General features: G+C 34.8%; 1 protein-coding gene across 1 annotated transcript in view; it reads left to right on the plus strand.

Moving 5' to 3' along the window:
- The window catches only part of EFNB2 (ephrin B2), a 45,673-nt gene that overhangs the window by 16,756 nt on the left and 15,948 nt on the right, over nucleotides 1-12,969 (plus strand). Inside the window, exon 2 of the mRNA XM_053707794.1 lies at nucleotides 4,870-5,153. Within this exon, the coding sequence (XP_053563769.1) occupies nucleotides 4,870-5,153 (284 nt within the window). The remainder of the gene's footprint in view (nucleotides 1-4,869; nucleotides 5,154-12,969) is intronic.

Genomic DNA, 12,969 nt, shown 5'->3' on the forward strand with positions numbered 1-12,969 from the left:
CCTTTGTCTGATGTCTGGAACAAATGTGTGTGTGTATATATATATGTATGTATATGTATATATATATATATATATATATATATATATATATATATATTTTACCAGGAAGGATACATTGAGATTTCTCTTGTTTTCAAGTGTGTCCTGGGTGTGTGTGTGTGTGTGTATATATATATATATATATATATGTGTGTATATATATATATATATATATATATATATATATATACACACGCACGTAGACTCTATACCCTCATACCCTGAAAACACTTTTTTTTCTAAAAATCTTTATTTAAATGAGCCAAGTGCTAGTATCTGTCTGGTGACTTGGATTATCTGTAATAGTACAGAGACAGACATACAAGAATTCCTGTCTCTTGTTTCCTCAAACATTTTCTGCTAGAAGAGTGATATTGCTATTATAAGATCAAGACATTTTTATATTACTTCCCTGGATTCATTCATTATTCAGTTTAAAGGGACAGTATACTATAAAATAGTTTTTCCCTTAATTTGTTTCCAATGACTTTTTTTTTTTTACCAGCTGCAGAGTATAAAATGTACGAGATTTGCTTTTTAAGGCTTATTTGTGTATATGAATTAGCTGATTTTGTGTTTTGAAGCCACAACTAAATAAAGTTGGTTGAGCTTGTAGGTATAATCAGATCTCATTACTTTATCACATTGTGTACATATACCTGCTTCTTTTTCTTATATATGCCCATAAACAAAGCACCAATACTTGGAGAGAACAATGTAAAATTAACATGTTATTACCTTATCTCTTCTATAACCCACTGGGGGTGTAGTTTCTTTTACTGGCTGGGTTAACACAGCTTGGCCTTTAGGCCAAAAACTTTCAGGATGGGTAGGGAATACCACAGGCTAAATAAACTATTTCAAATGACAATATAAGGGTAATGGAAATACTTGTAAACAATTTAATACACTCTAGCAGGTAAAGTAGATCAGTGTGAACAAATGAAGGGGGAGAAAATATTTGAGTAAACTGTCCCTTTAAAGATGTGGAGGGCCAAGCATATTACACTGAAGGGGCACATTATGCCCCTCCAGTGTAAGGTTGAACAAGTCTGCTTTAAACAAAGAAAAGTTCATCAAAGTACTTAACTACTCATTATTATTTGTTCTATAGCCTCCATTGTTATAGTTAATATGAATATATTCCTTCACCTACAAAACATGTTCTTAGACAGCTTGTCACCAGACAGGAGTGCCTTAAGCATTCTACACCCATGTTTTGTTTCTCAACATTTCTTGATTAAGAAGTGCTGAGTTTTTTGTTTTGCTGTTTTTGTTTGTCTGCTTTGTTGTTGTTGGTGGTTGTTGTTGTTGTTTTACCCTCCTGCATGTATTTAAAACACTGCACTAAGGAATAGGAAAGAGAACAAATTGTTTCACTATAGGTTTGAAAACTCCTTATTCTGCCAAGTGACCAACAACCTCTTAGGGACTTGGGATGCCGAAATGAAGTACTGAAGTGTGTAGCAATGTCATGGGTCAAGAGCTGGCCCTCATCCAGAGCAGAAAGCATCATTTATCATGAGTAAGGAAAGAGCAACTAATTACTGAGCAACTCTAGTTGCTTGTGCATTCACAGATACCAAAGTGACTGCAAAAACTCCAATCATTATCTTTTCAAGCACTGTGTAGTTCTTTATTGCCACAGTGAGCAAGACAAGTATTTCTATATTTTGAAGTTATTAGAGCTTTTAAAACAGCAGGTCACACAAACCCCTTGCATGGTTTGAGACCCAAATGCCACCTTCACATATTTTTAATTATTATTATAAAAACAGGTTGAACTGTAAGCACCACCAATGAATACTTTTCTTAATAGAGAGCTTAAAGTGATGGTAAATTAAACCTAAAATACAATCCTATTCATAATCTGTATTTTTGCTACCTTCATTCATAGTTTTTTCAGACTCACTTAAGCAAACCTTTAGCTTCAGTATTATATTTCTATTCCCATCCCCTGCCTCCCACGGCAAAACTGTTTTTATATTGAGGTGATGTTTTCACCTCTAAACAAACAGGCTATCCAGCCATACAGCACTTAAAAAATAATAAATTAAATAAGTCCCGAATGGCAAGATTGCCTATTTGTTTAGATGTTAAAACGTCACCTCAATATAAAAACATAGTTTTTCTGTTGGAAGCTGGAGAGGGGTATAGAAATATAATAATAATAATGGTTCTAATGTATTGCTTTAGCGCATCTGAAAAAAAAAAGATGAATGAAGGGAAGTATAAAACATAATTTAACTTAAGAATAGGATTGTAGTTTAGGTTTAATTTATCCTCACTTTAACCTCAATTTACGTACTGAAATCTCAGTAACATATTTTAATGAAGTAATACTGATCACGTCAGAAGAGGTTTATGTTGGCAGTATGCTATGAGATAATAGCTGCAGGGAAATAAGCAATTTTCATGCTTTGGCTTGGATTGTTCATAATTTTAACTAACAGGAGCTAGTGCTATAAAGTTGTAAGATCAAATAGACTTGGATCTGACACATGAAGGTGCTAGGCCAAGTATGATGTGTTTTTGCTGACATGAGAATTGATTGTGCAATTAATAAACCTACCTGGTGGCCTTCTTGAATCTAATTCGAAAGGATTCCTGGCTTAAGGCTTTGTTCTGAGCCTTTAATATTTTAATGAGCCTCTAGGCTTGGCTGCGTACAAACGAGCAGGGATTTCTAAATGTGATGTTTAATGTTCCTGCTCCTCAAAGGATGTTTATTAGAAGACTCTTGTTTCAATTTCCCAGTGGTTGTCTGTCAAGCAATAATTAGAATAACTCTGGTACCCGGAAGCTGTAGTGCACTTTGTTATAGGCTAAGAGTTGTTGTAGCCATAGACTGTTTGTTTAGAGCAAATCTTGTGGGTTTTTAACACACTCCTTCCACTATGTCAATAAGACAAACAAGTGTTAAAGATCCATAGAGTTTAAAACAGCTAATATATATATATATAGATGTCCTTCAATTTGCAGCCACAGAACAATTAATAATAAAAAATGCTGTTAACAGTCTTATGTGAGTTTTAATGGTCTTCAGTAGGACAGTTATGCTTAACATAAAATTCCTGCATATAAGATGATTCCACAGCTTCAAAATAGACACAAGAAATTCCTAGACAGATTTTCTGTATGGTTATAAATAAGGTCCCAAAGGCGAGGTTGTGTCAAGTGACTTCTGCCCTTTATATACTCAGCATTTTTTGTATTTCATGTGATTACATTTTTATAGCTGTTTAATGAGAGTAATAGATTATTTTTTTAACCTTGTGAACATATGTATGCACATTCAGCAATGTCCATGATCGATTCAATATTAAAATGTGCAGGAATGCAACTGTGTTGTGCAGAATTCACTTTATACAAGAACATGTGAATTTTCTTATGATTTTTTTTTTTATTATTTTTTTTTTTTTTTAACATTGAATGAATTAAACTGTTAAGTAATATTGATTTTTTAATTACTCTGATTCTAGTGTAATTTTATATGTTAATTTCAAATATATATGTGTATGTATGTGTGTGTTTCATTAGAGACAGAAGCAAAACATTATTATTTTAGAATATTTATTTATTTATTTACAAAAACAGAACTGCTTTTACACCTAAGTGTCCAACTCTAGGGGGTGCTATGTCAACCAATAAAATATAGGTTATAGCAATATATATTTAAGATCTATCCAGTTATAATAGAACTATATCAGACTAGTGTATTATAGCATATACCACTCTGTGTTCATATGTTATATGACAGCTATTTGTGAACAATAAAACTGTAAAATAATACAATATATATATATATATATATATATATATATATATATATATATATATATATATATATATCCAAATAGTGAAGGGCACTCTCAGGTTTTATATAGAAGTCAATTTGTTTGCTTTAATAATAGTATCCACAAAACATGGTCGACGTTCCGCCCTCAGTTGGGCCTTCATCAGGACAATTATAGTCTGAAATCAGCTGTGCTGCATCACTCCCAATTAGAAAAAAGAAGTGTTTTTTCTAATTGGGAGTGGTGCCGCACAGCTGATTTCTGACTATAGATGTCCTGATGAAGGCCCAACTGAGGGCCGAAACGTTGACCATGTTTTTTTGATACTATTAAAGCAAACAAATTGACTTCTATTTAAAACCTGAGTGCCCTTCACTATTTGGATTCATATACTTGTTTTTCTTAAGGATTGTACACAGGTCACTGACACACATCCCAGGTTGGAGTGCTGGGCCACAGGCTAATTGAATATATATATATATATATATATATATATATATATATATATATATATATATATATATATATATTCTTATCTGAATGCTTATAAGAGGTTTATCTCACAAGTCCAGGTATTTTTGAAAATCCAGGTGTGTTCATCTGTAATTGTGATTCCAAATAGAGGACCATATGAAGAAAAACTTGAAAATTGCAGGCAGCTCTTCTTGTAGAAAACAACAGTGACCAGGTATCTGAGAAAACAATCACAAAAGAATAGACGCCCTCTTCTTTTGTGATTGTTTTCTCAAAGAGACCTTATTTATTTATTTGCACTTTATTTTGCCTTCAATAATTTGATCCACCACACTTATTACACTTCACTTTTATACTATAAACCTCCTTTTTATCTTCAAAAATACCAACACTATATATTTATTTAAAGTTTATTGTTTTTGGTGATTAAAATATAGAAAAATAAAATTAAGTATTGTATAATAAAGGACATGTCACCATTCTGAACTTACAGTTACCAATATTTATATTTTTCTTTCTACATTTAATAAGCTTAATTTATTATTATTTTTTTTTTTAGATTTGTTCCTGGACAAGGACTTGTAATGTATCCCCAAATTGGACATAAACTGGATATAATATGCCCAAAAATGGACTCTAAATCTTCTGGGCAGTATGAATACTATAAAATCTACATGGTGGACAAAGAACAAGCAGATAGCTGCACTATCAAGAAAGGTAACACCCCTTTACTGAACTGTGATAAACCAAACCAAGATGTGAAATTTACCATTAAGTTTCAAGAGTTCAGCCCAAATCTCTGGGGGTTGGAATTCCAAAGGAATAAAGACTACTTCATTATTTGTAAGTATTTTTCGCTCAAATGTTGTTTTTATAAGCTTTCTTATTTGTTTAAAACCACAATTGTAAACATGTACATTTACCTGAGATGGGTATTAACTATTTGCATGAATCCAGCTAAGTATTAATAAATATATATATAATAAATTTAAATAAGTAATTTCAATTTAAAATTAAAATAACTGAAGGGGTCCACTAAGCTAATAAGCTGACTTTCTGAAATAGGCAGATATATCAGAATTTAGTCCAAAATAAGAAACAGTGAAATGGAACAGCAGTGAAGCTATGTAATATACATGATGTGCTGTTTAGTTGCATTAAATACGTTTGCTGGCTGAGAACTGATCAAAGCTTCCAAACCAAGAAACACATTTTCATTACCCAAACCTCAAAGCCCAGTTACAAACATTTCTTAAAGTACTGCCCAGACTATTATGAGAGATAATAATTTTTCGGCTTACTAACATCTTTTATGACCTGTGAAGTGGGTAAAGGACTGCCTCGGGAAACACTCGGTTGAAAACCTTTGGCGTGCATGCGGACCTCATTAGTTCAGCTTACAGTTAGATGATCATTTACTTTGACATGAACAAACTCAGATATGTAGGCTTTCCTAAATGTTGTGTCCTGCTTTTCTTGTTCATTTTCTAGTAACCCTTTTAATTAATTTCCCTCTTGCATCATTGCAATTTTAATTCCATAAGCATTTGCATGACTTGACCTAATGTGGATTTCAGTCAGCTTGGACAGTGTTTAGTCATGCAAGATTGCATGTGTTTTTAAATGTACCCTTCTGACATAATATCTTCATAATTTATATGCAACATTATTTAGTTAAAAAAAATATATATATATATTTTTTAATAGCAGCCTTTTTTTGTCTTGATTTTTTTTTCTCCATATTCTGTTCTTCTCTTTAAAATCCAGATAACATGAAATGTAAAGTCTCCACTCTTAAAAATAAATTACTTTTTTCAAGACTTTTCATATTGGTGTTCCAACACTGATATATTTTAATTTATCATACGATCTGAATATATACTACTACAGGCCTTCCATACAGGTATACATTGATTGATATGACTCCACATAGCCGTTTAAAACTATGGTCATACTGTCTTTAAAAACACTTTTCTGCTCCAAAAAATAATGAAACCCTCAAATAAAATCTATTTCTCCAACATAGGTGTGTCCGGTCCACGGCGTCATCCTTACTTGTGGGATATTCTCTTCCCCAACAGGAAATGGCAAAGAGCCCAGCAAAGCTGGTCACATGATCCCTCCTAGGCTCCGCCTACCCCAGTCATTCTCTTTGCCGTTGTACAGGCAACATCTCCACGGAGATGGCTTAGAGTTTTTTAGTGTTTAACTGTAGTTTTTATTATTCAATCAAGAGTTTGTTATTTTAAAATAGTGCTGGTATGTACTATTTACTCTGAAACAGAAAAGAGATGAAGATTTCTGTTTGTAAGAGGAAAATGATTTTAGCAACCGTTACTAAAATCGATGGCTGTTCCACACAGGACTGTTGAGAGGAATTAACTTCAGTTGGGGGAACAGTGAGCAGACTTTTGCTGCTTGAGGTATGACACATTCTAACAAGACGATGTAATGCTGGAAGCTGTCATTTTCCCTATGGGATCCGGTAAGGCATTTTTATTACAGAGTAAATAAGGGCTTCACAAGGGCTTGTTAAGACTGTAGACATTTTCTGGGCTAAATCGATTCATATATAAACATATTTAGCCTTGAGGAATCATTTAATCTGGGTATTTTTTTAAAATAATATCGCCAATAAATATTCTGGAACTGAGAGCGATATTCAATGCTCTCAAGGCTTGGCCTCAGCTAGCAAAGGCCAAGTTCATACGGTTTCAATCAGACAACATGACGACTGTTGCGTACATCAACCATCAGGGGGGAACAAGGAGTTCCCTGGCGATGGAAGAAGTGACCAAAATCATTCAATGGGCGGAGACTCACTCCTGCCACCTGTCTGCAATCCACATTCCAGGAGTGGAAAATTGGGAAGCGGATTTTCTGAGTCGTCAGACATTACATCCGGGGGAGTGGGAACTCCATCCGGAAATCTTTGCCCAAATTACTCAATTGTGGGGCATTCCAGACATGGATCTGATGGCCTCTCGTCAGAACTTCAAGGTTCCTCGCTACGGGTCCAGATCCAGGGATCCCAAGGCGACTCTAGTAGATGCACTAGTAGCACCTTGGACCTTCAAACTAGCTTATGTATTCCCGCCGTTTCCTCTCATCCCCAGGCTGGTAGCCAGGATCAATCAGGAGAGGGCGTCGGTGATCTTGATAGCTCCTGCGTGGCCATGCAGGACTTGGTATGCAGATCTGGTGAATATGTCATCGGCTCCACCATGGAAGCTACCTTTGAGACGAGACCTTCTTGTTCAAGGTCCGTTCGAACATCCGAATCTGGTCTCACTCCAGCTGACTGCTTGGAGATTGAACGCTTGATCTTATCAAAACGAGGGTTCTCAGATTCTGTTATTGATACTCTTGTTCAGGCCAGAAAGCCTGTAACTAGAAAAATTTACCACAAAATATGGAAAAAATATATCTGTTGGTGTGAATCTAAAGGATTCCCTTGGAACAAGGTAAAGATTCCTAAGATTCTATCCTTTCTTCAAGAAGGATTGGAGAAAGGATTATCGGCAAGTTCCTTGAAGGGACAGATTTCTGCCTTGTCTGTGTTACTTCACAAAAAGCTGGCAGCTGTGCCAGATGTTCAAGCCTTTGTTCAGGCTCTGGTTAGAATCAAGCCTGTTTACAAACCTTTGACTCCTCCTTGGAGTCTCAACTTAGTTCTTTCAGTTCTTCAGGGGGTTCCGTTTGAACCCTTGCATTCCATTGATATTAAGTTATTATCTTGGAAAGTTTTGTTTTTGGTTGCAATTTCTTCTGCTAGAAGAGTTTCAGAATTATCTGCTCTGCAGTGTTCTCCTCCTTATCTGGTTTTCCATGCAGATAAGGTGGTTTTACGTACTAAACCTGGTTTTCTTCCGAAAGTTGTTTCTAACAAAAACATTAACCAGGAGATAGTCGTGCCTTCTTTGTGTCCGAATCCAGTTTCAAAGAAGGAACGTTTGTTGCACAATTTGGATGTTGTTCGCGCTCTAAAATTCTATTTAGATGCTACAAAGGATTTTAGACAAACATCTTCCTTGTTTGTTGTTTATTCTGGTAAAAGGAGAGGTCAAAAAGCAACTTCTACCTCTCTCTCTTTTTGGATTAAAAGCATCATCAGATTGGCTTATGAGACTGCCGGACGGCAGCCTCCTGAAAGAATCACAGCTCATTCCGCTAGGGCTGTGGCTTCCACATGGGCCTTCAAGAACGAGGCTTCTGTTGATCAGATATGTAGGGCAGCGACTTGGTCTTCACTGCACACTTTTACCAAATCTTACAAGTTTGATACTTTTGCTTCTTCTGAGGCTATTTTTGGGAGAAAGGTTTTGCAAACCGTGGTGCCTTCCATTTAGGTGACCTGATTTGCTCCCTCCCTTCATCCGTGTCCTAAAGCTTTGGTATTGGTTCCCACAAGTAAGGATGACGCCGTGGACCGGACACACCTATGTTGGAGAAAACAGAATTTATGTTTACCTGATAAATTACTTTCTCCAACGGTGTGTCCGGTCCACGGCCCGCCCTGGTTTTTTAATCAGGTCTGATAATTTATTTTCTTTAACTACAGTCACCACGGTATCATATGGTTTCTCCTATGCAAATATTCCTCCTTTACGTCGGTCGAATGACTGGGGTAGGTGGAGCCTAGGAGGGATCATGTGACCAGCTTTGCTGGGCTCTTTGCCATTTCCTGTTGGGGAAGAGAATATCCCACAAGTAAGGATGACGCCGTGGACCGGACACACCGTTGGAGAAAGTAATTTATCAGGTAAACATAAATTCTGTTTTCTGTTTATTTAATGGGACACTGAACCCATATTTTTTCTTTCATGATTCAGACAGAGCATGATATTTTAAGCAACTTTCTAATTTACTCCTATTATTAATTTTACTTTGTTCTCTTGATATCCTTATTTAAAAAGCAAAAATGGGATGCATAGGAGCCGGCCCATTTTTGGTTGAGAACCTGGGTTATGCTTGCTTATTGATGGGTAGATATAAGCCTCCAATAAACAAGCGCTTTCCATGGTGCTGAACCTAAAATGGGCTGGCTGCTAAGATTTAAATTCCTGCTTTTAAAATAAAGATAGCAAGAGAACAAATAAAAAATGATAGGAGTAAATTAGAAAGTTGCTTAAAATTGCATTGTCTATCTGAATCATGAAAGAAAAAATATGGGTTCAGTGTCCCTTTTACCATATTATTTTCTCAACAATTTTGGTTATTATTTTTATTTATTCTTCTAGTATAGAGAAACATACAGTTCCAACATCAATGACTATGTACTTAACATGAAAACACAAGACCAGTTATGATAAATAAGCAAACTCAGAAAAATACTGCAAAGCCAACATGTAGTTTCTTATTTATTTTGCATGGTAAAAATTCAGTATCAGTAAAATGCAATGTAAATGCCACAGAACGCTTTCAGGACAATTTTCCTACTTTCTTGTGCCATTCTCTAAGCCCTAAATGCATAAAGGAAGCTAAAGCAGAAGTAGAAAATATTCTACTTGAATGGAAAATATAATTGTAAGCATTCTCAATGGGGAAAAAAGGTTTCACCAGCCATTGACAAAATGTATATGAAGCAGTGGGTCGCTGTGGATAGTTCTAAAATAACACTGGTGCTGTAGGAAGGCAGAGACTCTAATCCACCGATTCTCAACTGGGGAGCCCTCGTTGAGTTCACACAAAATGTTTACTAAAAAATGGATACATTGTCTGTTTTATTTATTTCATTTCAGAATATAGACTTTTTATTCTGAATCACATTATGGGATATTGCTTCTGAGTTCGCTATATTTTGTATTTATATACATTATATATGCTACATTAAGGGACATTCTCTTGTAAAAAAAAATGTAAACAAAAATGTACTATTTGATTAGGACCTAACTAAACATCTGGTGAGCCAATAAGAAAAGGTATGTGTGTAAAGCCAATCACCAGCTAGTTCCCAGTAGTTCATTACTTCTTTCTGGGCCTATCTAGGTATGCTTTTGAACAAAGGTTACCAAGAGAAGGAAGTTAATTAAAAAAAAAAGAGAGAAATAAATTAAGAACTCTCTTAAAACTGAATGCTCCTTCTGAACCATGAAAATTTTAATTCTGGCAGCATTGCTCCTTCACATGGAATGGAGACTGATGAATGAGATGTACCCAAAATGAGTAATCTTTATTGGTAAAGTGGGTTAATCACAACTATATAATTTTACATTGAAAAGTTTTTAAATCTAATAAATACTTGCTGTGTATTAAACCTTTGAGCAGGGCTTCACAAAGCTCAGTAGCCAGTGAGACATTATAGTATTTTTGGTATCTAATAATTTATTTAGCATATACCTATATTCAAACACCTTTGGAGGTCTCATAAAAAAATATATTTGGTGTCTCCTACATTTAAAATAAATGTGTCCCTTCCTTGCCCTTAAACTCTCAAATATGTCACATAGAATAAATTTGAATACAGAATATGATATTCATCAGTTTAAGGTTAGGTCTTACTAATGTTCTTTAAACAGACACTGCTTTATTCATAAGTGGGGTATAAATATACATTAGAAAACTATATAATGCTAAGAAAAGGGCAGGATCAGCATGAATTTATGTTTTGTATGGCTGCTTTAGGCTTACAGGTCCTAATGGAGTCACGGTCCATTGGGACTTCCATAGCAGACCACACAAATCTTGTAACAGAGCATTGCAGTTATAAGATTAATGGCCTTTTCTCATATTCAGTGCCATTACCTTAGCAATTCTGACAGTTTATCTTATTTAAAGAAAGCCAGAGATACAACAGCAGGAAATATAGAAGTGCCACTTCTAAGTTCCCAAGGGCAGCAAGTGAAAAAACAAGATTATTCTGATAACTAAAGTCTGGGATTTGTGTGTGGAAAATTAAGGTATAAAGTCTGTTTGAAAACAGATAAAATGCTTTAAAATCTGTTATAAAGCAGATCTATGTGTAAAAGAATCCATTTAAAGTGGAAGGAAGCTAAAGTAGTCATACTGCTATAGTTCTCATTTGCCTGTCTCCATGCATAATTACTGGCTGAGACAGAATCTCTGGTTTGTGTGTGTGTTTTTTTTTAAAGACAATGTCATGTTTTCTGATGTTTAAATCATAGATGTACTCACAATAGGAACTTATATTTTCTATGAAAATAGGCAGGATTAGAAAAAAAGCATAGAAAAACATGACATTGAAAAGTGCTTCATATCAAAGTACACTGGGAAATGTGCATGCATCCATGCATCTGTATGTAGTATTACATGTTCAGCATAAGGTTTTTAAAACTTAGGATATTATGTTTTTAATTTGGTCATGTGGTAATATCCCTTCAGCCAATGTACCACAAGTTTATATTTTTTGCAAGTGCTAAAAGCAGAAACAAAACATATTTTATCTTAGTTCTTTGCCTTTCTTTCTCTTTTTTTTACAATTATAAATCTTATAAATGCTTACATTTGGGTGGTAATTTGAGATCAAAGGCTTATGTGTTGCGTGCTTTGTCTGGTATAACCTGTAGTGTAGCTAAAATGCAAATTAATTGTTTTACATGTTATTTAATGCTATTGGTAAACATGATTGTAGTTTTTTGTTTGGGTAAGGCCCCCCTTTTTTTTTTTTTTATTCCCGTCCACTACAATACTACCATAAGCATTTTCTGAACTTGTTACACCCTTGTGCAGCAATGCAGAATATGTTGGCATCCTAAAGAATAGCTAATGATAGGTTTGTAGTTCTTCGTGGTAGACTTTTGTTTTGTATTTTTCAGTAATCTGTGTTTTCTGGGGCTTTGATGTCAAATCATAAAGCAAAGTTATTTTTCATTAGAGATTAGAGCAAGCATGTAGAAAATTGCTCTAGATTGTTAAAGTATAGTGCAACTCCCCTCAAAGGAATGAGGTTCATGGGTAGGGCAGATTCAAAATGTGGAGGACTTTATTGGGGTTACCGGTAGATTGTACTTGGTCAAATCACTGAACGATTCGTCCATCTAAACTATTATAGCGTAAGAGAGGCGCTCTTAGTGTTATATTCCAGACTGTCAGTTGGTATTAACGCAGTCAGTAGTGAAATCTCACCACCAAGAGTTGAACTCTGCCTCAAAATGATGTTTTCCACTTCAGTGCCACTCGTACAGCAATTACTGGGTCATTAATATCATTGCATGCAATTAGTGCCAGTAGAGTGAGCATGATTCTTTCTATTACCATGACCCTTTGTAAGCCTGGGATTTCAGCTGATAAATTAAAACTGATAAGGGCACAGAGGATTTGTGGACAAAAAATGTTTTTGCACCTAAATATTGTAAATGATTAACTTCCATTCCAGTGAGAGATAAAAGCAGAGGCAAAGCAACATATCACATTCCCATGAGAGATTCAATGGGGTTAAATTGAAGCACACACTCAGTATATCCCTAGTCTTACAGAATAAAACTTTGCTCTTCCCCCCCCCCCATAAATGGCCAACTTGTTAGTTATATTTTTTTTTACCATTAACATTTTTCACTAACAGTTTTATATTTAGATATATTATATATATATATATATATATATATATATATATATACTTCTTAGTAATCATCTGCATTATTGAAAAAGTAATAACATTCTTTCACCATCTTTTACAAATGTGTTTTACTTGATCTGTAGC

Source organism: Bombina bombina, chromosome 3, assembly GCF_027579735.1.
Source record: "Bombina bombina isolate aBomBom1 chromosome 3, aBomBom1.pri, whole genome shotgun sequence".
NCBI classification, from domain to species: Eukaryota; Metazoa; Chordata; class Amphibia; order Anura; family Bombinatoridae; genus Bombina; species Bombina bombina.